This window comes from Staurois parvus, unplaced genomic scaffold (assembly GCF_062004578.1).
Source record: "Staurois parvus isolate SC_StPar_1 unplaced genomic scaffold, SC_StPar_1.0 ptg000096l, whole genome shotgun sequence".
Taxonomy (NCBI): domain Eukaryota; kingdom Metazoa; phylum Chordata; class Amphibia; order Anura; family Ranidae; genus Staurois; species Staurois parvus.
Window position 1 is genome coordinate 12,397,044 of NW_028317892.1, and position 27,222 is coordinate 12,424,265.

The 27,222-nt window shown below is 44.0% G+C and overlaps 2 protein-coding genes across 2 annotated transcripts in view; both read left to right on the forward strand.

Annotated features, from left to right (window-relative positions):
• The window catches only part of LOC149467998 (glyoxylate reductase/hydroxypyruvate reductase-like), a 38,052-nt gene extending 20,836 nt beyond the window's left edge, over positions 1-17,216 (forward strand). The window contains exons 5-9 of the mRNA XM_089670906.1: positions 1,148-1,236; positions 1,400-1,504; positions 3,792-3,927; positions 4,518-4,648; positions 14,857-17,216. Of these exons, the coding sequence (XP_089527032.1) occupies positions 1,148-1,236; positions 1,400-1,504; positions 3,792-3,927; positions 4,518-4,648; positions 14,857-14,981 (586 nt within the window). The 3' untranslated portion in view covers positions 14,982-17,216. The remainder of the gene's footprint in view (positions 1-1,147; positions 1,237-1,399; positions 1,505-3,791; positions 3,928-4,517; positions 4,649-14,856) is intronic.
• A 3,425-nt stretch (positions 17,217-20,641) lies between these two features.
• The window catches only part of LOC149467999 (glyoxylate reductase/hydroxypyruvate reductase-like), a 49,079-nt gene continuing 42,498 nt past the window's right edge, over positions 20,642-27,222 (forward strand). Inside the window, exon 1 of the mRNA XM_089670909.1 lies at positions 20,642-20,789. Within this exon, the coding sequence (XP_089527035.1) occupies positions 20,704-20,789 (86 nt within the window). The 5' untranslated portion in view covers positions 20,642-20,703. The remainder of the gene's footprint in view (positions 20,790-27,222) is intronic.

Sequence of the window (27,222 nt, forward strand, 5' to 3'; positions counted from 1 at the left end):
AATAATTAAAGAAAGAGCAATATAATTTTCATTATTTCTATATTAAAGAAAGCTGTAACACTAATGCAGCAAGGAAGGAGACAACGCTCAGTGTCTACCTTGCTTCTCCCATTAATCTGTAGGAGAGGACACAATGCAGAAGAAAATGGGGAGGAAGATTACTGCTAAGAAAATTTTCAGGACAGTTTGGAACAGGGGCGGACTGACAACTTATGGGGCCCCCGGGCAATAGGGGATCATGGGGCCCCTGTGTCCTTGCCCAAACTCAAAAAAACCTATGAAAAAGGTACCAGGGGCATCTCATGGGGCCCCCTACTGACCCCGGGCCTGAGTTTCCAAATGGTCAGTCCACCCCTGGTTTGGAAGTAATGTTACTGACAGCTCTACTTGGAGATGAGATTTTCTTCTCTGCAGACCTGCTACTGGTGACCATGTGGATGACAGCCACAAATGAATTGGGGGCAAGAACAGTGCAAGTGTTACCTCAGATGGGTTGGCAAGCCTTGTGTTTGTTGTATGTCAAGCATATCATCCAAATTAAACAGAGATTTCTGATTTGTTGCGTGTTTGAACCTTCCCTTTGAAAGAAAAAAGTAGACACATTTTTAAGGTTTCTTAAAGAAAAGCCAAACCCAGACAGCATGAAATAATGAATTGTAGCTTTGCAGCTGGCTCTGATTTCTTGCTGTTAAGATAAGACCCCCTCTTTAAGGTAACTCTGCCACCTTTGCATCTTCCAGCGCTGGCAAATCTGCAAAACCATTGTCAATAGCTGGATATGATAACTTTTTTTTTTCAACTTGCTCAGACACAAACACACAACAAAAGTTTTTTAAAAATGTACCGTATTTATCATTAAAAAGGCCATGAAGCTGCCTTACATAGAATTGTGGAAAGATAATCTATGTTGGCACTCTTTTTTTGTTATCATGTACATTGTTAGGTACACTGTAGGGCTAATTTAGAAAAACTCAAGTAGAGGAAGCAGGAGCATATACCAGCTGATTGACCATAGCATTTGATCAGATTTAATCTTTTAGGTTAATAATGAAAATCTGGTTGGCTACCATAGAGATCATGTTTTACTTTGCACTTTCTAGTTGTTTCTATTTTAATCCTGTTCTTTGACTTTGTTTTGCTTTTTTAGCGGAGGATGGGGTACATGGAAACCTTTGTGGATGTGTGGAAGTGGATTGACTGGTAGTACTGTTGGAGTCCTTGGTTTGGGAAGGATAGGTGAGTGACCAACCAGAATGGGAAAACTGGTAATGAATTGAACCAGTATACAACCTATAACCAGTAATCCATTTTACTTGTTCCAAGTTAGGTAACAACTACTAAATAATATGGTGTGTTTTAAAAGAATATGAGTCTAAAACCAATGTCCGTCTTATTAAAGGTGAAGCTATTATTAACCGCCTGAAACCATTTGGTATCAAGAAGATCCTGTACAATGATATAGTACCAAGGCATGAATTAGCAGCAAAGATCTCTGCTGAATTTGGTAAAACATGATTCTATTATATTTTCTGTTTGAAGAAACACAAATATAAACTTTGCACTACTTAGTATGATATTTATTTGAAGTAAATGTCAAAAAAGTCTTATTAATGTACTGTATAAGTCAGTGTTTTGATTGTTTTCATCTTTGAAATTTGTAGTTCTGTAATGGTGTCATATTAAATATTTTATGATCTGAAAGCATTTCTCTAGGCTCTTCCATATTCTTAAAAGGCTTGTTTTATTTAGAAGTTGGTGGGTCATGTCAGCTTCTGGCTTATTGGATATGTATTTGGTGCTTAACAAGTTAGATCTCCTTTTTGAAATTTCTGACTGTTGTCTTGTTTTAGGTTTTTGGGTGTTCTCACCAACTTGTGCACTTTTGTGCCTAAATTATAGCACTCTCTTTATTATAAAATAAGTAAAAACATTAACAAGGACAATGGGAACCCTATTAATGGCAACAGCAGGTGTGCATACCAGAGAACTGAAGCACAGCGATCCCAAAGAGAAGTATACAGAATCGTCAGGTAGTTTAACTTCCTATCATGACCAGTATCATGGGGAACCTGAAACATTAGTTTCAGTAGGAATGGTATTTAAGCCTTTCTAGATCTCTGCGCAATGGAGATCTGCCACACTTATTTATCACCGATCAAGAAGACATAAAGTAGTGAGTATGACGACAGAGGGTTCCTATAGAGCAGACTGCTGGGAAGGTTGAGTGGGAAGTAGGAGGGCAAGATGGTTTTAACTTGGAACTTGAACTCTTCAGGCATGTAGGCTCCAGAAAATGCACAGTATAATGAACTTCTGGCATTTAGCTTTTTCTTTATAGTTACTGTATGCCTGATCATAGAGCTGTAGGAGGTGGGATCTGGTCAAAGAAATTGCAGCTAAGGTAGCGAAAAATTGGGATTCCTTGTACTGTGCTTTTTATGTATATAGTTTGTATAAAGTATTAGAATTAGCCCTTGTGTGCTCTGTTGTATGTAAACCCTTCTGAGCAGAGTCGTAAGAGCCTTCCACTGAAGCGGAAGATAAACAGCTTTGTTCTCATGATCAGATATAAAATTATGATCAAAAAAAGTGCAGTGCTTATAATGGATATAAATTAAATCACAAAAATGTTCTGCTTTGCATAAAGAAATCAGTAAGTGCTCATTTAACAAAGAATCTTCCCTTTTTACTGTAACTATCATACACTGTGCTTATCAAAATTCAATAAAGAATATGCTGTATATAAATAAATAAACATATACTAATTTTTTTTGGTGTCCATATATTCCATGCTCTTATGTTAGTGACCAGTCTTCTATAAAAATCTCTTCTCAAAAAATCTACAGATCAAAAAACAAGGGGCTTTAGGGCTCTCTATTGGTCAATAGTATGCTTGGAGAGGTCAGGAAGCAGAGTAATTGAGGCAAAATCAAAACTGTTCGCATAATGTCTTTTCTTGTTCTGAAGAAGTGGACCCAAGAGATAACATCCCATGGTCTGATTCACAGTATCCGAGGTGCCTAGGAATTTAGCAAAAATAGCCTTCATAGCCAAGAGCAGATCTACAGTACTTGTTGTGTTAGAAGGCTTCTTCTATTTTTATTTTTGAGATCATCATGGAGTTGTAATAAGGTATGAAAGTGAGCTTCTAGGTCTTCTAGGCCTCTTTCCTGAGCTGGTATTATAGCAGATAAAGTGATACAGGATTTCTCTAGATTCAAGGTTCATAAATGCAGAGAGTAGCTTTGGCTTTAGCGACTACATCTCAGAATTGTGCTGGCAAATCTTGATTGCTTTCCTTCCATTCCCAGTCCCTGTGTGGAGCTCATAGAGGATTGTGATCAATGGAAGGAAGTAGAAACCTGTGAGTCCTGGATAGCATCTTCAGCAGGAAGAGCAGGGTTGGGCATCAGTAAGTGCAAGCCCAACAGAGTCTATATGTTGCAAAATGCTTGGTTGTCAGGTTTGTTCTCCCACACAAAAAAACACGAGAATGACCTTCTGAAGACTCACATTTGGTGGTGCTGAGTGGGTGACAAGAGGCACTTCTACCCCTGCAACCCATGTAGAGCAGAGAAGTTGATGTCAGTGTGTTATAGAATGAAACATAACACCGTGACATCAGGGTGTTGAATATTCACACTTGTCTCCGCCATTTGCAAATTAATAATTTAGAAAATGTCTATGATTTTGAGAATTTTCAACCCTTGATATTTTCCCACATAGCTTAGGAAACATTCTCTACATGACCCTTTTCTAACTATTCAGTTGCCTTTAATGATGTTTTTCAGTGCCTTTATTGGAGCTGGCCAAACAGTCTGATGTTCTTCTTGTCTGCTGTGCACTAACACCTGATACACATGGCATTTGCAACAAACAGTTATTCTCCAACATGAGAAGCAATGCTGTGTTTATCAACACCAGCAGGTAAGAAATTTAGATGTATAATTTTGTACATAGACACTATAAGGAACTGGACCAAAGTTATTACACACTGGCTTATTCAGTATTGACTGCAAAATTCAGGTACCCATAGCAAGAAGTCAGCTATGGTTGATTGTTTTAGATCAGCTTTGTAAGCTGAACTACATGCCAACCCAGAAAATGTCATTTAATGAGTTGTAATCAAAATAAGGCGCAGTGCAGCCTCATTTGACAATTGTGTTATGCAAAAATTGTCATGTTTACAGTTACGTTTTACAGTAACATTTGAACTTGCATTGTTAAATTTTCAAAGCAAGCTTGGATTTGATTTGTGGCTGTTGGGCAACAGAGCTTTTACTTAAAGTGAACTTTACTAGATTTTAAAATTAAAAAATAAAAATCAATATCTAGAAAAGATGCCATAAAAGGTCAACTTTTACTTGGATTAGTTAGAAAAGCATTTTCTGTGCCCATCTCTGATTTAGTTCTACTTTATTGCTGAGGCCTATTTTTCACAGATTAATGGCTAAACTCTATCAGCTGTCTGAACTGAAGTGTATCTTTGGATTTTAATATGCATCTTTGCCACACAGGGGAGCTGTGGTAAACCAGGAAGATCTTTACCAGGCTCTGGTAACTAAACAGATTGCGGCTGCTGGTCTTGATGTTACAGTGCCAGAACCCCTACCTACAGATCATCCACTTTTCAAATTGAAAAATTGTGGTAAGTGTTGCTGTACCTAAAGATTTGTGAGCTCAAGTGGTTAAAGTAGAATTAAACTCTCAGAGTTTTTTTAGTAGTTTAACATGTTTTATTCAATGGGCCACTTCAAATCCATGGACCTCCGTAAAGTGTGTTTTGGCCTCTCTTCCAAGCCACCCTACATCCCTTCTTCCCTGATACCCCTTTGGTGCAGATGTTTAGACTTTCACAAATTTAATCTGAACCACTCAACGCCAAATACTCTTCTTCTTTACCAAACACCCTAAGGGCAGTAATGACCACACAAGTGTATGACTATATATTCTTTTAATAGTTCTCTTCAGCTCCCAGTTTCCTTGCCCAAAGTTCACGGTGTGATTAATGTGACTAACACATACAAATCTATCTTTCAATGTAAAATCAGCAGCAGGTCACCAGTTAAACCCTAGTTCACACATGTTTTCGTATGCATTTTTAACTGGTGGATTCACAAAACAACTGAAATTTGTTCCTTTAGAGCAGTGTTTCTCAACTCCAGTCCTCATGGACCCCCAACAGGTCATGTTTTCAGGATTTCCATTATTTTGCACAGGTGATTTGATCAGTTTCACTGCCTTAGTAATTACCACAGCTGTTTCATCTGAGGGAAATCCTGAAAACATGACCTGTTGGGGGTCCATGAGGACTGGAGTTGAGAAACACTGCTTTAGAGGGAGTTTGCACATGCTTATTGCAGCCATAGTGCGGTTTTAAAAAGGGTTGTGTGCAAGTGTGGAGCTGTGCAATCCCAATTTGTGATCTATAAACTTTAATGGTGTAGCACTACCCCCTTAGGAATTGCTGAAGTTTTGGGTCCCCATATAGTCCTGCACAGTCAGGCAACATGCATTTCCACACCGACTTGCACTCAGGAGTCAGTAACCAGTCCTTGAGCTTGTTTTTTTATGTTTATTAGGGGGATTTCAAGTTGGATAGGGTAAGGGGTGTACGAAATGCCCAAGGGAACTGAGAAACTGAGGACAACTTCCTGAACTATGTACAGAAGTTACAGGAATCAGTCTCTTCTTTAGAGTTAGCCAGTATCTCCTGTACTAACACCCCAGATCCCAGATAAATCCTCTTCTTTACCCAGCTGTCTGGAGGAATCCCTGAGCAGGGGATCAGGTGTTCGCCACATAAATGGTGAAACAGTCGGGGGTGGCAGGCTAATCCAGCTTCCCACTAAAGTGCCTCCTTTCCCTATCTGGCCCAGGGGTGCAGGTGTACACACTTAGTTCTTCTCCTGTGTTGCTGCTGGGTTGGTTGCTGCTGCCAGGCCTTCTAGCTAAGCTGCTCCTTCCCTGCCACACAGGTGCTCTCTCAGTCCTGGTCCTCTCTCAGGGGGCCAGTGAAGTCTTAAGCTTTCAGCCTTCCCAGGTCCTTCTGCCTGGAGGTGAGCCCCCTCCCATATGAGCCCCCTCTTAGTCTCCTGCTCCTCAGCTTCACATATTCCTCTTCTATCCAAACTCTCCTTCTGCTGAGCAGGCTCCTTTACTCTTAAAGGTTGTCCTGGCCCCTTGCCAAGCCTCCTGTTGGGGATTGGCCAGAATCCTCTAAAAGTACAGACCAATCACTCTTCAGATCCACCCACTGCTTCTAGACCATTCTCCAAAGTTCTAGGACAGGGGGAAATTCCAGAGGGCTGGTCTGCAAAGTCTCTCAGCTCTGACCATGATTTAACTCTGCTAGCTATCACAGGCAGGCTGCTATTCAGCCCTCCTTGCTAACACTTGGAGTCTAGCTCCCCTTAGCTGACTAGGAGGGTGCTACAATAGGAACCGCATGTGAAACGTGTAGGTGTTCATATGTAAGAGATGAGAGAGAGAGAGAATGAGAGCTAGAGAAAAAAAAAAAAAAAAAGAGAGAGAAAGAGAGAGAGAGAGAGAGAGAGAGAGAGAGAGAGAGACTCTTTCCATGAGAAATCCAAATCCAAAATTGCAACTGTAGTGAAATTGTCTCAAAAATGAATTACTATTTATTATAAAATGCATTGTGAACCGCTCTGATCCGGACCACAGTTAATGACTGAATTGCACTACAAAACTGAATAAACACACAACGCTTATGAGTAAACCTAGGGTCAAGTTCATTCTTGTACACATAAATAAATAAATATATATATATATTGTGGGGGGTTAGTTCAGGTGGGGGATCTCCTTCCCTGGGACAAAGGTAGACCGCACAGCAGGCTTTCGTCAAAATCTGACTGGATGTCAGTTTTATTAAAAAGGTTTGCAAGAAATATCAAAAATAAACAAAACATCAAAATAAACCCTCGCCATCCAGGCACTAACTAAACAGCAGGTGATTCCTCTCTCAGAGGTGAAGGGCTTCTCCCTGTCACCAAAACAAAGTAACAGCAAACCTTTTCTTGTAGGTATAATCCATACACACAGCTCTCTCAGAATACCTCTCTGAGTCCCAGGCCACGAGCGACTCCTTGCTCCAGCCCTGCCCTTTTTATAGCACCTGTTGGTGGACATCAGTGGAGCCCAAACTCTGGTCCGGAACCACCTCTGCCATTGTGGCCCCAAAAACCCGGAGTGGACTCCACCTTACACCTCACAATATGACCTCATGCGAGGTGACACATATCGTCCATCCATCACTTTGCCGTTCATACTGTCACATATCCCCCCCCTCTGCTCAAGCCCCTGCGGCTGAGCAACTGTCCCAACCAGGCAATGGACCCGGGAAAGGGCATCTACATTATTTTGCAGTTTCCCCGCTCTGTGTTCCACTGTGAATTTGAACACTTGTAGCGCGAGAAACCACCTTGTCACTCGACTGTTTTTTTCCTTATTATCACACATCCATTTGAGCGGGGCATGATCAGTAACCAACTTGAACGGTCTTCCTAACAGGTAATATTTCAGGGCCTCCAAGGCCCATTTGATGGCCAAACATTCCTTCTCCACAATGGCATAGTTTCTCTCATGTTTGTTGAGCTTTCTACTTAGGAAGACCACAGGGTGCTCCTCCCCATCTCTGATTTGGGACAGGACAGCACCTAGTCCCACATCAGAGGCATCAGTCTGTACCACAAACTCTGTTGTGAAATCTGGAGTCACAAGCACAGGTTGAGCACAGAGAGCTTGTTTCAGCCTTTGAAATGCGGTCTCCGCCTCGGGATTCCACTTGATCATGACCGACCCCTACCTTTTGTCAGATCTGTCAGTGGGGCTGCAATGGTGGCAAAATTGGGAATAAACCGCCTGTAGTACCCCGTGATTCCAAGAAATGCTCGGACTTGCTTTTTATTTACAGGTTGGGGCCACTTTTGAATCGCCTCAATTTTATTGATCTGAGGCCTAATGAGACCTCGACCAATGATGTAGCCAAGATATTTGGCCTCCTCCAAGCCTATGGCACACTTCTTGGGGTTGGCGGTAAGACCTGCTTCCCGCAGCGAATCTACGACCGCTTGCAAGCGGGACAAATGAGATTCCCAGTCTGGACTGTGGATGACGACATCGTCCAAATAGGCAGCTGCATATTGGCGATGTGGTCTCAACGTCTTGTCCATCATCCTTTGGAATGATGCAGGAGCCCCATGCAAACCAAACGGCATCCGCTTATACTGAAAGGACCCCTCGGGGGTGGAGAATGCCGTCTTTTCTTTTGCAGCCTCTGTTAAAGGAATCTGCCAGTAGCCTTTGGTCAGATCTAAGGTGGTTATGTACCGAGCCGTTCCCAACCTGTCAATGAGCTCATCCACCCGAGGCATCGGGTATGCATCAAACTTAGACACACTGTTCAGTTTCCTGAAATCATTACAGAAACGAATGGTTCCATCTGGTTTTGGGACCAACACTATGGGACTTGACCACTCACTGTGAGATTCCTCAATCACTCCCAACTCTAACATGTCCTTTATTTCCTTTGTCACCGCTTCCCGTCTGGCCTCGGGTATTCTATAGGGCTTGACATTTACACGGACCCCGGGCTGGGTAACTATGTCATGCTGTATGACAGTCGTCAGTCCAGGTAGGGGGGAGAAGAAATCTCCATTTTTCCTCACAAACTCCTTAACATCATTTTGTTGGGCTACTGACAAGGTTTCTGTTATAGGCACCTGAGGGGCCACGGGAACCACGTCCTTTTGGGGGCTTGGTACTGCCAACAAACTTTCCCTGTCTTTCCAAGGTTTTAAGAGATTAACATGATAGATTTGTTCGGGTTTCCTTTTTCCTGGCTGGTAAACTTTATAATTTACTTCCCCCACTTTCTCCCTAATTTCAAAGGGACCTTGCCACTTTGCGAGGAATTTACTTTCCACGGTGGGGACTAGCACCAGCACTCTATCCCCAGGGTTGAAGGTACGGATCCTGGCACCCCGGTTATAAACCCTTCTCTGGACCTCCTGGGCTTGCTCCATGTGTTCCCGTACAAGCGGCATGACAGCTGCGATTCTATCCTGCATCTGTGAGATATGCTCGATGACACTTCTATAGGGGGTGGACTCTCCCTCCCAGGTTTCTTTTGCAACATCTAGCAATCCCCTGGGATGTCTACCATACAGTAATTCAAAAGGTGAATATCCTGTAGATGCCTGAGGTACTTCTCGTATAGCAAACATGAGATATGGTAGCAAAAAATCCCAATTTCTCCCATCTTTGTCCACCACCTTTTTTAACATATTCTTAAGGGTCTTGTTAAACCTCTCCACAAGCCCATCGGTTTGGGGGTGGTAGACCGAGGTACGGAGATGGGAGATTTTGAACAATTTGCATAACTCTTTCATAACTCTAGACATAAACGGCGTGCCCTGATCCGTTAATATCTCCTTTGGAATACCTACACGACTAAACACCCGGACAAGCTCTTTGGCGATATTTTTAGCTGAGGTATTACGCAAGGGGATGGCTTCAGGATACCGGGTGGCATAGTCAAGTATCACCAGTATGTGCTGATGGCCCCGGGAAGACTTTACTACTGGACCCACTAGGTCCATGCCCACTCTTTCAAATGGTACTTCAATTATGGGTAGAGGTACTAGCGGACTGCGAAAATGGGGTGAGGGCGCAGAATATTGACATTCTGGGCATGACTCACAATGCGCTTTGACGTCTCCATGTAAGCCTGGCCAGAAGAATCTCTGGGTTATTCTCTCCTTGGTTTTCTCTACACCCAGGTGTCCACCCATTATATGCCCATGGGCTAAATCCAGTACCATCCGGCGAAAGGGTTTGGGGACCACTAACTGTTCTACCACCTCCTCCCCTTGCTTTACCACTTGATACAGCAAGTTATTGTTAAGAGCCATGTAGGGAAAAGACACCGCTACATCATTTTCAACTGGTTCCCCATCAATCATTTTAATGTTTTCACGGGCTCTATTAGGTGTGGAATCTTTCAGTTGTTCCGTACAAAAATCCTCTTTTCTGACCTCTAGGTCAGGCACCACATTCTGTCCACTCTCACTAGAGCCAGCGATCATCTCTTGTTCTATATCCTCAATGTCTGGGGTTGGATCCAACTCCTCCTGCTCCCCAGCCATTGCAGAGAAAGGGAAAAGATCTACGCCTTCCTCGGTCACACCCACAGTTTCCACTTCCACTCGGCAGTCAAAGGGGTCAGGAGTGAGTTCAGGAGTTTCCGGCGTTTCCCCAGCAGGGGGAGCTCGGTCCTCCTGACTCCCCTCCTTATCCCATAACTTCCAGAAATGGGGAAAATCTCTCCCCACTATGGCTTCATGAAGCAGAGAGGGCACCACCCCCACAGAATGGGTCACAGGGCCCCAGGGAGTACCAATCTCCACCAGAGCAGTCTGGTAATTACGTGTATCACCATGAATAAAAATAACTCCAATAGTGCTAGGGTGTAAGCTTGCAGGGTTTACCAAGTCACTTTTTACTAAGGTCACAACACTACCCGAGTCTAGCAGAGCAGTTACTGGCTTTTCATCAATGGCAATCACACACATTTGTTTTTCCATGCGTTTCTGACATGCTGCAGTACATACCACCTGTGCAAAAAGAGACATGCGTTTTCCTAGATAAGCATTTTCACATTGCATAGGTTCATCATTTAAAGGACAGTTTGCAGCAATATGACCTAACGCATGACAACGATAACAGATTATATGTTCAGTGCTTAGACCTCTAAATGGCTTTGGGGACCTTCCTGACCTATTTGGCCAGTCTCTAGGTCCTAAGCCTACAGTCTCATTATCTGACACAATAGTCTTATCAATTTTTTCTGAGCCTTTGGCCCATGGAACAGTCTTACCGGATCCTCCGGATAGTTTTCCACCCCTAGTGACCTTGGGGTACGGCCCAGGTGAATGAAAAAAGTCCTCAGCGGCTGCATATCTCTCCACCAGGTCCACCAGCTCGTTTGCATATTTAGGGTCTCCACGGCCGACCCACTTCCTCAAAGTGGCAGGGAGTGCACGCAAATATTGGTCCATGACCACCCGCTCCACAATCTGAGGGCCTGACAATACCTCTGGCTGGAGCCACTTTTTGGAGAGATGTATCAGATCGAACATCTGAGATCTGGGTGGTTTGTCAGCCCTGTAATGCCACTGATGCACCTGCTGAGCCCGGACTGCAATGGTGACACCCAGGCGTGCAAGGACCTCAGTCTTTAGTTTCTCATAGTCCTGGGCATCCCCTGGTTCCAGGTCAAAATAGGCTTTTTGGGATTCCCCTGTCAAAAATGGTGCAAGCAGTCCTGCCCATTGCTCCTTTTTCCATCCTTCCCGAACAGCAACTCTTTTAAAAGTGGTGAGGTAGGCCTCCACATCATCCGCAGGTGTCATTTTCTGCAACACATAGCTGGCCCGCACCATTTTCTGCTCCCCTGGCAGCAGGTCTGCAGATTCCTTCTTTAATTCTAATAGGTGTTGGGCCACCTGCTTAAGGAGCTCTCGGTCTGCTTGTTGGGCTTCATGTTGTGCCTGTTGGGCTTCATGTTGTGCCTGTTGGGCTTCATGTTGTGCCTGTTGGGCTTCCGCAAACTGGCGATTTGTCTCCCGTTGTGCTGCATTGGCCTGCAGCAAGGCTCTTATTATTTCCTCCATCTTCCCACTTGCTCAGGAAGATGCCCGCCAAATCCACCATATGTGGGGGGTTAGCTCAGGTGGGGGATCTCCTTCCCTGGGACAAAGGTAGACCGCACAGCAGGCTTTCGTCAAAATCTGACTGGATGTCAGTTTTATTAAAAAGGTTTGCAAGAAATATCAAAAATAAACAAAACATCAAAATAAACCCTCACCATCCAGGCACTAACTAAACAGCAGGTGATTCCTCTCTCAGAGGTGAAGGGCTTCTCCCTGTCACCAAAACAAAGTAACAACAAACCTTTTCTTGTAGGTATAATCCATACACACAGCTCTCTCAGAATACCTCTCTGAGTCCCAGGCCACGAGCGACTCCTTGCTCCAGCCCTGCCCTTTTTATAGCACCTGTTGGTGGACATCAGTGGAGCCCAAACTCTGGTCCGGAACCACCTCTGCCATTGTGGCCCCAAAAACCCGGAGTGGACTCCACCTTACACCTCACAATATGACCTCATGCGAGGTGACACATATCGTCCATCCATCACTTTGCCGTTCATACTGTCACAATATATATATATATATATATACACACACACACATTATATGATTTTCTGCCCCATTCAGCTGCAATGTGTTCTTTCCAAATAGAATAATTTGTTTTCTAAAGGCACAGTAAAATAATTTTCTTTGATATGTTTCTGAAAAGTTTTGCATTTAGGAGACAGATACCTTCTATCACTCCACAAAATTTTTATTTTTTTTATCCATTTTCTTTGCATCTATTTCTTTTTCCTATTTGCTTGTTACCCATTTACTATGCAATTACCGTAATTTATTATTGCATTTTTAGAGGACATGGAGAAGAAAAAGTTCCATAGTGTAGTTATATATATTCAGATGTTGAGGCAACCTAATTTACAACTGCATGGAGTCACTCTTTTTTTAAATAGATCAGTGGTTTAGAGTCCCTGGCAAGTCACATAATGATCACTGTAAGTCTGCAACCAGTCAGTAACAAATACAAGTAGTTGCAAACCTCTAATGTGAAAAATTAATAAAGCATATCCTTTTATAGTGTGTACATTCCTCAATCCAAAGCACCAAGTGTCATTTTGCTCTGGTGTCTCTTCCCCCTGCTATCTGTCACTCCTAATAGGTTCAGCTGACACAACAGAATCCCAAGTGACAGCCCCACCCCCTTCCAGCACACAAGTGACTGACAGCTACAGCTGTGTTTGTTTCTCTATGAGCCTGTGTACAGGGGAGTGTGTTCCTTCCTCTCACTGTGCTCTAGCTTTGCAGTGTGTGACATCAGATCTCTGTCCCCTGCCTTCTACTGCTAAGAAATAGCCTTTAATCTGTGTACTTTGAACTGATCTGGAGAAGAGATGACTGCACACAAGTATAACATGTAGGAGGATTTGTTTCATCTTTGTGTATCACCTGATGCCAGTCACTTCACTGGGTAATATATAAGGGTTTACAACCACTTTACAGTGGCCATACAATGTTCAAATGTCTTGAAGAACTGGCCAAAATTTGCTAAGTGGGTGGCCCTGACAGCCCCCATCCTTAAACTGAAAAATCAAAATAGCCAAACTCAAAATTATCAGCTAAACAGCGCTGCATCCAATCAGATGCAGTTGCTGATCAAGTATTTTGACAGCCACTAGTGCTGGCTGTCAGAATACAATAGTCCAGCAGGGTAAATTTGTCTATCCATACTGTTAGCCTGGATGGAGGAATCTGTTAGAATTTTTTTGTTCAGCCTGCAGACTGCTGGAAATAAAAATATATCACTATATGGTTAGCTTTAGTCCTCTGTTGTATTTGAAAAAAAGTACTTGCAGCTTTTAAAGATGTTACCAGTAATCTTCAACATGACATTTCTTGTCTGGCAGCCAATAAGAGGACGTACAACGCAGGAAAAATGTAAGAACAAAATAATTTTTTTAAAAGAATTTTTAGTTTTCCCCAGACTGATGTTTACTTATTAGCCAATATCGAAAGAAGTGGAATCAAAGCACTGAAGAGGATGTCATACTTTTCAATACATTTTAATTAGCTGTCATACTGCTGCTGCTTTGTGGTTGAAATTAGCACTCCTCAATACTGTCACTCTTGAGGCAGCCTATAAAGTTCTCCTGCAGTGGTACTGGGTCCCGGCTCCGACTGCTTCCTTTAATCCGACTGGCGGAGATAGGTGTTTCCGGAACTGTATTCTATGCGGGGACGTCGTGCACATTTGGTGGTCGTGCCTACGATTGATAGGCTTCTGGTCTAGGGTTTTCGGTTTGCGGCAAACGCTATTTCATATTACGGTCCGTAGGGATGCAAGGGTGGCCCTCCTTTATTGCCCAATTTTGGGTCTGTCTAGGTCTCAGCAGCAATTGGCATCCTACCTATTCATTTCGGCCAAACGTGCTATAGCTCAAGCTTGGAGAACCCCTTAGGTTGTCTTCCAGGGGGTGAAGACCTGGATGAATGCTATGCTGATCAATGAACAGATGTCTAGCATTCTTCAAGATTCTCATCCAAGATTCCTTAAGGTTTGGGAACCTTGGATACGTTATTCCCTGCCATCCCTGCCTCCTACTAGTTATGGCCTCTTATAGTCGCTGCCTGTGCTAGCCCTGGATCCGTGACTCTTCTAGTCTTCCTTTCTTCCATGTTTTCTCTCTGAATTTTTCTTTCTTCCTTATTTCTTTCTATGTTTTTATATTTTCTTTTTCCTTTTTTTCTATCAGTTTGGGTTTTTTTTTTTTTCCTTTTCCGTATGTTCTGAGTTGATACTTCTCGGTAGGGGTTTTTCCTTTTTGTTTTTTTTTTCTGGAAATATGATGCATTGTTGCTGCTACTATTTGGTTCGGCTTTTTGCCGTCCCTCCTTGATGTCATTGGATGTTCCATTATTTAGCCAATATACCCTGCCGACTTGTATCTGCTTATGTATGTTATTGTTCTGCTCTGCCCCTGCGTGGGCGTATCATGAGCTTGTTGTATTATAAAAACAAAACTTCTTTAATAAAAATATTGAAATAGAAATTAGCACTCCTGACATTCAATACCCAAACATATGCTATTTTAAAATATGAAAGTATAAAATATATTTCAAATTTATGTCATAATATATTTTATAATCAATGTGGTTTACCTGGTACATTGTATTTTTTTCTTTCTTGCAGTTATTCTTCCCCACATTGCCAGTGCCACTGTGGAAACCCGGAATGCCATGGCTGCACTTGCAGCAAATAATCTTTTATCAGGATTGAAAGGAGACCCAATGCCCAAAGAAGTGCCATTGAGCTAGTATAGACCTGAACATTACATCTACTAACCACTATATTAACCAGAGAAATTCTGTTTATAATTAACACCAGGTTGATTGTAGCCTAAAACTGACACAAACTGAATGCTGCTCACACGTTTTCTATAGACGAAGAGGAAAATATTTAGTCATTCTTAAATCCTTCCCTCTATGTGGGTTATACTGCTACACAGCATAACTGTGCAAAATGTTTTCTTACCTAATGTAGTTCTAAAAAATTGTTGTTCACTCCGCTAGGTTATAACATTGGAGATTTCTATATATACAATATATACACTGCTTGAAAAAAAATAAAGGAATTTAAGTAATTGGATGAAGTGGGGATCGAGTGGAGATCATTGTTCCACCTTGTCCAATCAAATATATATAAAAATATAAGGCAATTGGTGAATGGCAGCAGTACCGAGTGAGCAATCCCTGTGGTCACTATGCAGAAGGGAAGCTGCTCCGCACAGGACCCAAAAGATTGTGGCAATCGCTACAGTAGCGGTGATCACTACAGTGATTGTCACCTTCCACATGCATATTTAGATTGTGCCAAACAAAAATCATTCCTAGACTTCAGCTTTAACTCAGCCCATGACTATTTAGGCCTGGTTCACATCTCTGCAGAAAAAACAAAAATCCCCTGCGCTCAAGAGTGGTGTTCTGGTGATAGATGGATGTCAGGTCCTTAGTTATTTAAATGGTGGCACAGGCTTTGCTGTCCTCTAACCCTTGGTTCACATATGTGCATTCCTGCGGGCTGCGTTTTGCACGGGCACAAGAGCCCATTCATTTGAATTAACTCCCGTGCCCTGGGACATGCAGAGAAGTCCCTGCACTTCTTTGGAAAACGCAGCTCACAGGGGAATCAAAGTTCCCAGTGCGGATGTGATTTCCAGTGCGGGCTGCGTGCGGGTCCGCATTCTGGTGCGGCTGCACAGATTTTTGTGCAGATCCACAGTGGCATCACCCGCACATATATGAACCTAGCCTAAGGGTTGGGAAAAAACCCAGATGAAACACTGTAAAACAAGGAAGAGAGGGCACACCAGCCTAGTGCACTACCTGTCTGGTAGCTTTATTAATTCAAAAATAGATGTATACCAGGTCGCTTTGGACTTTGATATACTTTTGTTGCTGAAGTTGTTTGGGAGTATACATCTATTTTGAATCAATAAAGATACCTTCCAGGTAGTGCACAAGTTTGGTGCGCTTCTTTTCCTTGTTTCACATCTACGCAGGTTGCAGTTGATGCGTGTTCCGAGTGCATTTTGATGTGTTTTGTGTCTTTGGGAGGTATCTGTTCTCGTGAGGGGGAAATCGGCAAAAACACAGCGGAACGCATCATAAAAGCAACCACTGCGTTTTTAGGCATTTCATCTGCATTTCCATTGAAGTCTATGGAACCAAAAAATCTGCTGCGGAAAAATGTCCCTGACCCTTACCAAAAACAGCACCGGTGGAAAACGCACAGATGTGAACATAGCCCATAGGAAACCATGTTAAATGGACTGTAGTGTGTTTCTGCAAAACTGAAAATGCATTGAAAATCGCATAGGTGTGAACCAGGCCTTACACTTACTGCCTCACTTGCTGCCTATTACTAACTAATGTATAACTATACAATAATATAATAATATATAACTATAATAATATATAACTAAAATACTAACTAATACTAACTATAAAAATTAACCCCTAATATTTCATCTGCACCCTAAAAATCAACCTAAAACTTAACTAGCTTAACGTGTCTCAACACTTGCTGCCTAATACTAATACTAACTAATATATAACTATATATAATAATAATAATAATAATACATATTAATACATAGCTATAATACTAACTATAAACATGAACCCCTAATATTTCATCTGAACCCTAAAAATCAACCTAAAACTTAACTCTTTAAACCCCAAATGAAAACTAAACTCTAAATTTAACCCAAACATAACCCCATCAATAAAGTATCGGGGCTGAATCCCCCCAACACCAAAACCCACCTGCTCTGGAAAGTAGTATGAGCCACACATCTTTTAGCATTTCAGTCCACTTTGGATAGGCTTAGCAACAGTAAGACATTTCTGTCAATGTCCTCATTACGTGAAAATCTACATTTTTGACAGCTATGATTTGGAAGTCTTTCCTGTGCATATACTGTATAAAGTTGCTGCTTTTCAATATATTACATGTTATTCCCTGCAATAAAATTATGAATTCATCTTAAATATGTTGTTTTGTTTTGTTGCTGATGATGCATATATATTTGCTGATAAAATTGTAAAAGGCAAAAAGTATGCACGCAAAGAACTACATTATACTGTATGTGATCCAGTTATCAATTCCTTCATAACTTTGTGAAACATACAACATATTTTGGAATATGTGGGTTATGGTGCTTTGGAAAATGAGGATAGTATTTTATTTGGGCTAACATAAAAAAGAGAGAAGCACCGCCATCTAAGTGCAGCAATGTAAGCAAATAATTTATTTCCACAAAACTGGCAATTCACAATAGTAGTAGCCAAATGAGTGCTTGTCAAACTGTGCAACTCCTGGCCAGTCCAACTGCAGGCAGGTCTCCAAAACACTGTCCTCGGCTTTGCTGGTGGTTCCCAGTACTTCCTGGTTGCTGTGGATCCTCAGGGCAGGCGGGAGTGATGTCAGCTCTAGGTACAGTAGCAGTAGGCGTTTCACGTGTTTGGAGCATGCATGCTCCTTCATCAGCCCATGGCACATAACCGCACTGTGTACTGTTTTACTAAGGAACGTGCCTGTTTTTGTCTCCCTGCTTTTCATGGAGACCAAAACTGGCACATCTCCACTGTCAGTAGAGAGATCTGTGTTGTTAACAACACAGATCTCTCTCCTTTCACTTGCTCTGATGATCAGAGGGTCCCAGCCATGAATCATTAGTTGGGACCCAGTGATCGGCATGTAAGCGAACCAGTGAGACCACAACTGGGTGGGCGCACACATGCCCCCTACTTGGAAATGGCAAATCACGCATAGATATGTGATTCTGTGCAGCCAGCCCATAATGTAGCAGTATGCCTACAGTGTGCAGTTGGCAATAAGTTAATTTGCTGGGATATCCTATCACTTCCTGTTTGGCTATGGGACAGGAAGTGAAGGGAAATCTCACCAATGGAACACAGAAGGGGAAAAAAATTGGCAGGGGTTATAACCCTCCCTTGTTCTATTCAAAATTAAAAATAAGTAGTTTTACTTTAAAGCAAAGCTCCAGTCAAAATCTAAAAAAATAAAACTCAGCAGCTACAAAACTGTAGCTGCTGACCTTTAAAAAACAAACACTCACCTGTGCCTCGATCCAGCGGTGTCCTCACCACAGCTGGATTCATGGGCCCCACCTCTGTCCCCGGTTCCGGCATCTTAAGTGTGAGCACCCGGCTGTGACAGCTTGCAGCTTCACAGCTGGGTGCCCACTGCGCATGCACAAGTAGCGCTGCCCCTTGTGAATGGTCTTGAAGTCTTCTGGGATCTTTCATGTGTCCCAGAAGACTACGGGGAGGGAGGAAACTTCGCCTAGGCTATCGCAGCCAAAGTGGGAGTGGATACCTGTCAAAATAGGGTACCCACTCCTCCTCCACACCCCAAAGGTGCCAATCCTTTACAGGGAGCAAGGGAGCTGGGATACAGATGGCGTAAGAAATCTGACAGCAGTTATAACCCTCATTTGTTGTATTCAAAATGAAAAAAAGTAGTTCTACTCTAAGTCAAAGGTTATATACTACTAAAGTCGCAACAGTAAAATCCATCTGTATATGCAGTAAAGCACGCTTGTAAGACTCCATGCACACTGGCGTTTTAATAAAACTGGTAGCGTTAACTGTGTAAAGTCACGTTAAACCGTGAGTTTTTCAGCGTTTTTGCATTAGCGTTTAGCTGCGTTTTTCTGCGTTTGCTGTTTTTACACAAAAAATTTAAATTTTTGCTAAAACAAACCCCCAAAACTCAGCTTTCCTGCGTTTTTCTGCATTTACCAGTGTTAGAGTGTTTTTACAGCTAAATAACTCACATAGAAATCCACTAGTTCTGTTTTTTTTTCCAGACAAAAATGCCCCTGCCAAAAAACACTGATTAAAGCCTATGCTTACATGGACACATAGGACAACATGCTGGGGAGTTTACTGGCTTTTGAAAAAAACGCCAAAAGCCAAAAACAGCAGCTGTAAAAACGTCCACTGTGGAACCTAAGGCGTTAGCCCTTCGCATTGTGTAAAAAGGCTGTTTGATCCTGTCTTCTCTGATCCTCCCCTTCTTCCATAGTCCCCAGTCCATCTGCTGATAGTACAGAGCCCTAGGACACACCTCTGCACATGCTCAGTTTGGTGCATATTGTTAGTTATTTTTTTCTTGGGCGGGTGTATGTGATCAGCACCAGACCAATCAGCACTGTCCAGACAGGGGGTCAGGGGTCCTGCAATTTCATCATTATTTTTATTTCACAGGGTTTATATAGCTCCAACAGTTTGCACAGCGCCAGGGGCGGACTGACCATTTGGAAACTTGGGCACTGCCTGAGGGCCCGGGGTCAGTAGGGGTCCCCATGAGATGCCCCTGGTACCTTTTTCATAGGCTTTTTTGAGTTTGGTAAAGGACACAGGGGCCCCATGATCCCCTATTGCCCGGGGGCCCCATGAATTGTCAGTCTGCCCCTGCACAGCGTTTTACAAAATGAAGGTAGACATTGCAGTTACAATACAATTTGGTATAAGAGGAAACAGAGGGCCCTGCTCGTTAGAGCTTACAGTCTAGGAGATTAGGGGAGAATGAAAACTCCTCCTACAAGCTTTAACAAGTGCTCGGCTGGACACTGATAGAAGCCACAAGACTGCTGATGAGAAAAGGTATTTAGCAGTTTATATTTATTAAAATAATTAAATTTCCATGTTGTGTGTACTGTGGGAGACCAGATATAGTGAATGCAGGTCCTGGGTTTAGTAATACTTTAATACTGAACTCTAGGAATAAACATGGGACTGCCCTCACACTGCAAGGGTTAAATGCTTGTTTATTGGGGGGGTGCATAGAGCATGTTACTCAGTCAATCCTCCATTCCAGGCTGTAAGATCAGTCTCCGCTGCCTATTCTCTCTCACGCTCTGCCATTTGGATGCCCTTGAAGTCATCAAGACCAATGCAGGATCTATAGCCCTTGCATTGGACGTATGCATGCTGATCCCCTCCCTCTTAGATTGTAAGCTCCAAGGAGCAGGCCTCTTGTGTTGAACTGTATTGTTGCTGTATTGTCTCCCGTTATATTGCTGAGCAAACTGTTGGCGCTATATAAATCCTGTATAATAAATCCTGTATAATAATTGGCAGTTCACTGCCAGAGTGTAGGGGAGTGCGGTCTGCAAGACCAGGAAAAACTGCTGTTTCCAGTATCCTAGACCTTAAAGAAGAGTATGGGGAGCATTGCTGCTTTCACACAATTCAATGTCATGTCTTGTAGGTAGGTTTGGGTGGTATTTGGATGTCCAGTCCCATGTGTGCAGCAAAGATTTGGACAGCTGTAGTGTCTTAGCAGTGCCTTTATATGAAGTAACGCTCGGATACACTAGATGGCGCTGCAGACTTCTCTAGAATCTATGAAGCAGCCTTGATCAGTGAGACTCGAGGCAGTTGACCTCCGTGCAGTCACAGTAGCTCCTCCTCCTCCTCTCTCCGGCTTTCTCCTTCCTAGCAGGCAATGAAAGCTATGCAGCAGCTCATGAAGGTGTTCGTGAGTAGGAGGCTCCCCCCGGAAGGGCAGAAACTTTTATCCCAAGCTGAAAAGTGAGTGCCTCTTCGAGGTTGCTTTACAATAAGGGCTTCCTATGTATGTATTTTGTGTTCCCCTCATATACCCAGTCAAGGTAGAACGATATGGAAGGAATCGAATAAAGCTGATCAACTGTGCAACCAATCAAATGCTGTCTTCAGCTGGTTCAGGTAACCTTTCAGTATGAAAGAAGGAAGTTGATTGGTTGCTACGCACAGCTGCTCCAATCTTGGTAAATTTCCCTTTTATGTTTTTAAATCTTTAACCTCTTCCATACCGGGCACTTATACCCCCTTCCTGCCCAGGCCAATTTCCAGTGCTGTCACACTTGAATGACAATTGCGCGGTCATGCAACACTGAACCCAAACTAAAATTTTTATCATTTTCTACACACAACTAGAGCTTTCTTTTGGTGGCATTTAATCACTGCTGAGGGTTTTTTTTTTTGCTAAATTAACAAAAAAAGACTGAAATTTTTGAAAAGAAAAAAAACTTTGTTATAAAAGTTTGCAGATAAATAATTCTAAATAAATTTAGGCCAAGATGTATTCTGCTACATTTCTTTGGTGAAAATAACCCAAATTAGGGTGTATTATTAATGCAGGCCATAGACGGTTCGTCTATCAGATGATTTTTCGTTCCGAAAAGCGAACCATCGTTCGTTCTGTAATCCGATGTTGCCACCAATGATTTTGAAAATCGGCCGTTTTTCATGAATTTTCCAGCATGACCGAGAAACGAAATGAGGAACCACGAAAATCGGTCGATGCCATTGCCCCACTAACAGTGCGAAAATCAACAAACCATCTATGGCCTGCATTAGTCTGTAGGAAGGTTATAGAGTTCACAAACTGGGATATATCTGAATATTGATCAATCCTGGAGTACTGACGGCCAATCTAATTTCTTGAGGTACAAGAATGTCAGAACAGTACAGGTATCCCCCAAATGACCCCTTTTTGCAAACTAGACAGTCCGACGTACTTCATAAGAGGCATGGCGAGTTTTTTTTGAAGTTGTAATTTTTATTGTCTTTTTTTAGGAAATTTAAAAAAAAAAATTCACTTTTTTTTTTTCATACTGTCAGCAGTGCAGTACAGCGTCATCATATAACTGGTGCGGTGGTGATCAGGGACACTGACTGGTGACAGTACGAAAAAAAATAAATATTTTCTTTCTTTTTTTTTTTTTAAGATTTTTCACATTTCACTATGACCAAAGTAGTATAATGTTACCATAGTAACATACTATTTTGGGGAAGTGATCAGTGTGTGTTTTTGTTTTTTTTTTGTTTTTTTACACCATTTGATTATACCAAAGAATTTCTTTGCTATAAGCAAGCATTTAACTGAATGAAATTGATTCATTCGGGTATTTTTTGCTGTGATTAGCTGTGATTGACCATGGCTAATCACATGACACAGATGGGCTGTGATTGGCCCAGCCTGTGCATGTGATCGCTGTGACCATTCACAGCTAGACACACTTGTATACAATGGATGGCATGAAAGGAAGCCATCCATTGTATACAACTGTCATGTGACATGATGTGATTGGTCACATGGTACTGGCAACGGGGCCGGTACACAGATCTGTCATTGACCGTGTCCAAGGTACACAGCCGGTGACAGATCTCACCACAGTGCAGCCCTGCGGGCATGCGCAATGCGAGTTCCGGGAAGGACGCCATATGGCGTCCTCCCGGAGGGATAAAGTGTTCGCCTTGCCGCCATCTGGCCATAGGCCGTGCAGCAACTGCATAATGAACAGTCGAAGTGGGCTTTTGTTGCGTGCCCATTAAAAATGCCACATAAGTCATTGTAAAAATCAAATCATTTTTTTTTCTGAACTTCTATAGTACTTCTTTTACTTCCTATTTTCCCTGAGGCACTGGTGACTTAGCCATGATCTTACAGGTTCCCTCTGGCAAGGCCACATCACCAGTGTTGCAGGGAACGCTCTCTGATCTCGCGCATGCACCATACAAGATCTTGGGTGGTCTGTCATTGAAATATAAAAGGGCACATCGGATTTCTAAAGCTGGTCATACACGTATAGATTTTTGTTTGAGAATTTTCTTTTCAAGAATATTAGTTTGATTTTCTAATCGTTAGTGGGGTCAAATTGATGTTTGTTTTCGACAGCAGTGACAGGAAAATTCAAAGGGGCAGGAAGGGAAAACTTTTTTTTTTTTTTTTCCCTCGATCAAACTAATTTTTGGCCAGTATATGTGGTTATCGTTTAGAAATTACATTAATTTTAAACTCAAATGTTAAAAGCAAAAGACAATTTTCGAACGACATTCGTTCATTTACTCGGGTATATTTATCACAAGGCAAACAAGGCATTTGCCTGGGGCGGTGTAAAAAAAAGAAATAAAATTAACCACTTTCCGTCCGCCCTATAGCAGAAATACTGCTACAGGGCGGCACCGGTGCAAAATCACATATATACCAACCGATCAGTGACTGCTGCCCCTCTCTGCCAATCCATCCACTGGCTTCCACTAACCCAATGTATAAAATTAAAAATGCTAACCACAGCTTACAAAGCCATCCACAACACTGCCCCTAGCTACATCGCCAACCTCATTCGCAGATATTGCCCAAATTGCCCACTCTGCTCCTCCCAAGATATGAACTGTACTTGAATCACCTCCACCAGATCATCCCCCGCAGCTATCACCTTTTGTATCCTTCCTTTAGATTGTAAGCTCCACGAGCAGGGCCCTCCTGTTCCTTCTGTACTGAAATGTAATTGTACTGTCTCCCTTATTGTAAAGTACTGCGCAAACTGTTGGTGTTATATAAATCCTGTATAATAATAATATATATACATAATTTTGCAGTTCCAGGTAGGAGGCGAGCGGTCGCCCTACCCACGCTGCCATTTGCAGCGTTTGCTGTCAATCACTGGGTCCCGGACGGTGATTACTCTCCGGTACCCGCTGATCACCAAGTAATGCCAACGGGGGAGAGACCTGAATGTAAACAATATAGTTCTCTCCTCTGTCAGCTCCTGCACACTGCTTTGTATGGCTCTGCATACAGTGAAGTGCGCACACACACAGCACATGTGAAACAACGCATTTAATCCTTTGATCGCCCCAGATGTTAACCCCTTTCTGCCCAGTGCCATTAGTACAGTGTTGGTGCTTTTTATTAGCACTGATCACTGTATTGGTGTCACTGGGGATGTCAGTGACACCAAGTCAGCTCCCCCTCAGTGTTAGTCCTGCAGTCCCACTGTAAGTCGCTGTCAGGAATGGACTTGCCAATAGTGGTGGGACTCACCTGCCTTCTGGGCTGCAGTACCAGGGCTGGCCAGCGGGTGCTCTCAACAACCAGAGGCTCACTTCGGCAATTAGCCATCACCTGGGGCTGATTGCAGGTGGTGTATTTAAGGGATGGCCAGACCTGCAGTCTGTGCCTTGTTGTACTGTTTGCTTGGCCCCGGTTTCCTGATCCTGTTTCTGCTGTCCTGACGCTGCCTGAACTCTGCCTGTACTGACCTCGGCTAGTCCTGACCACTCTCCCGCCTGCTCCTGGTACTCAGTTTGCCCGTTTGCTACCGACCCGGCCTGCCTGACTACTCTTGTATCGTATGTTTATCTGTTGGAGGTTTGGTTCAGTTTGTTTGCACTGTGTTATGTTTAGTTTTGCACTGCGTTTGTATTGTTATTCTTAATAAATTATATTATTTACTATATCTGAAGCCTGCGTTTTCCTATGTCAGTCCACACACTTCTGGTCACACCCGCATCCCTGACATTACAACAAGGCCATCCTGACCAGAAGTGGCTGCACAGGGAAGCCATCTTGGCTTGTTGCTGGGAAGGATGGATCTTGATGAGGTTGTATATTTGTCGCTGCTGGTTTTTGATGACAGAGAATATGCTTATCAGACTCTGAGGGAGTATACCCGGGATCAACTGCTAGAATGTATACGGATCGCTCATGTTCTAGTAGATCAGGGCACAGAGTTCTCTGAGGTGCAACCTTTGATTCAGGTTTGTGTAGAGTTGGCTTCATCTGGTAAACCTGAAAGCAGGAATGACTTTTTGCCACCATTTAGTGCAGACCAGGTAGAGTCCCTGGTATGGTTATTAGAGGATGATGTGGATTGCTTCTTGGAGCATCATGCTGCATGTTCACAACAGGTATTAAGGGATTGCATAAACGCAGTGCAGTCTTCGACCAGACAGGCTTTGTGTAAGCTGAGCTTTGTTCAACCCATACTGCAGACATGGTCAGACTTGTTGCACCCAGCCTCAGTCAGCTTACAACGTCATTCCTCCGCTCAAGGCACTCTTCCTGCATCCCCAACAGCACCCCCAGTGACGGCCCAGTATACTCTGCTAACTACCACATATCAGTCCTCTGCTCCCACTCGCTGCACCTATCCTTTCTTTAACCCTGTAAAGAAGTCCTCTGTAGCAACTGCTCCCTCCTCTGTTCCATCCTCCAGCTCTTCTCTGTCTTCAGCTGCTCCATCCATTTACAAACCTGCGCTTACTTACAGTGCTCCGGTAACTAAAACCAGGAAAAGGCGAAAATTCTTTCCAACCAATACCATCCTGCCAGTATCCAAACCGGTCAGCCTGCCATCTGAGAACCCGCCTTCCGTGGTGCAGCCTGGTGCTTTGGCGCCCACAATTCAGCCTGATGTCTCTACCCAGCCTGATGTCTCTACCCAGCCTGATGTCTCTACCCAGCCTGATGTCTCTACCCAGCCTGATGATCCTATTATGCCAGACGACTCGTTGCCCGCAGTCTTGCCAGACGACTCGTTGCCCGCAGTCTTGCCAGACGATCCAATGCCTGGTGACCCAGTGCCCGCTGTCGTGCCTGGTGACCCGATGCCCGCTGTCGTGCCTGGTGACCCGATGCCCGCTGTTGAGCCAGATGACCTGGTGACCCGATGCCCGCTGTCGTGCCTGGTGACCCGATACCCGCTGTTGAGCCAGATGACCTGGTGCCCGCGGTCGAGCAAGACGATCCAATTTCTGATGACCCGGTGCCTGCTGTTGTACCTGGTGACCCAATGCCCGCCGCCAAGCCAGATGGCCCGGTGCCCGCCGCCGAGCTTGGGGGCCCGATGCCCGCCGCCCTGCCTGGTTGCCCGCCGCTCCGCCTGGTGGCCCGGTGCGCGCCGCTCCGCCTGGTGGCCCGGTGCCCAGCCCGAAGTGCCTCCGTCCGGTGCCCAGCCCGAAGTGCCTCCGTCCGGTGCCCAGCCCGAAGTGCCTCCGTCCGGTGCCCAGCCCGAAGTGCCTCCGTCCGGTGCCCAGCCCGAAGTGCCTCCGTCCGGTGCCCAGCCCGAAGTGCCTCCGTCCGGTGCCCAGCCCGAAGTGCCTCCGTCCGGTGCCCAGCCCGAAGTGCCTCCGTCCGGTGCCCAGCCCGAAGTGCCTCCGTCCGGTGCCCAGCCCGAAGTGCCTCCGTCCGGTGCCCAGCCCGAAGTGCCTCCGTCCGGTGCCCAGCCCGAAGTGCCTCCGTCCGGTGCCCAGCCCGAAGTGCCTCCGTCCGGTGCCCAGCCCGAAGTGCCTCCGTCCGGTGCCCAGCCCGAAGTGCCTCCGTCCGGTGCCCAGCCCGAAGTGCCTGTCTTTGATATCCCGCCAGTCACCGGACCTGGGCGGTGGAACATTTTGCCCAGGTAGGACTGTTTGGAGTGTCCTGTGGCCGCTCCTTGAGGGGGGGGTACTGTCAGGAATGGACTTGCCAATAGTGGTGGGACTCACCTGCCTTGTGGGCTTCAGTACCAGGGCTGGCCAGCGGGTGCTCTCAACAACCAGAGGCTCACTTCGGCAATTAGCCATCACCTGGGGCTGATTGCAGGTGATGTATTTAAGGGATGGCCAGACCTGCAGTCTGTGCCTTGTTGTACTGTTTGCTTGGCCCTGGTTTCCTGATCCTGTTTCTGCTGTCCTGACGATGCCTGAACTCTGCCTGTACTGACCTCGGCTAGTCCTGACCACTCTCCCGCCTGCTCCTGGTACTCAGTTTGCCCGTTTGCTACCGACCCGGCCTGCCTGACTACTCTTGTATCATATGTTTATCTGTTGGAGGTTTGGTTCAGTTTGTTTGCACTGTGTTATGTTTAGTTTTGCACTGCATTTGTATTGTTAGTCTTAATAAATTATATTATTTACTATATCTGACGCCTGCGTTTCCCTGTGTCAGTCCACACACTTCTGGTCACACCCGCATCCCTGACAGTCGCCGGTTGCCACCATTACTAGTACAAAAATAAAATTCCAGTATATATCGCCATTTGTAAATGCTATAACTTTCACGTAAACCAATTAATTTACACGTATTGGGATTTTGTTTAGCAAAGACATGTAGCAGAATACATCTTGGCCAAAATGTATACCGAAATTTTTAGTTTTTTTTTTTTTTCTATAGCAAAAAATATAAAAAACTCACAGGCGATCAAATGCCACAGAAAGA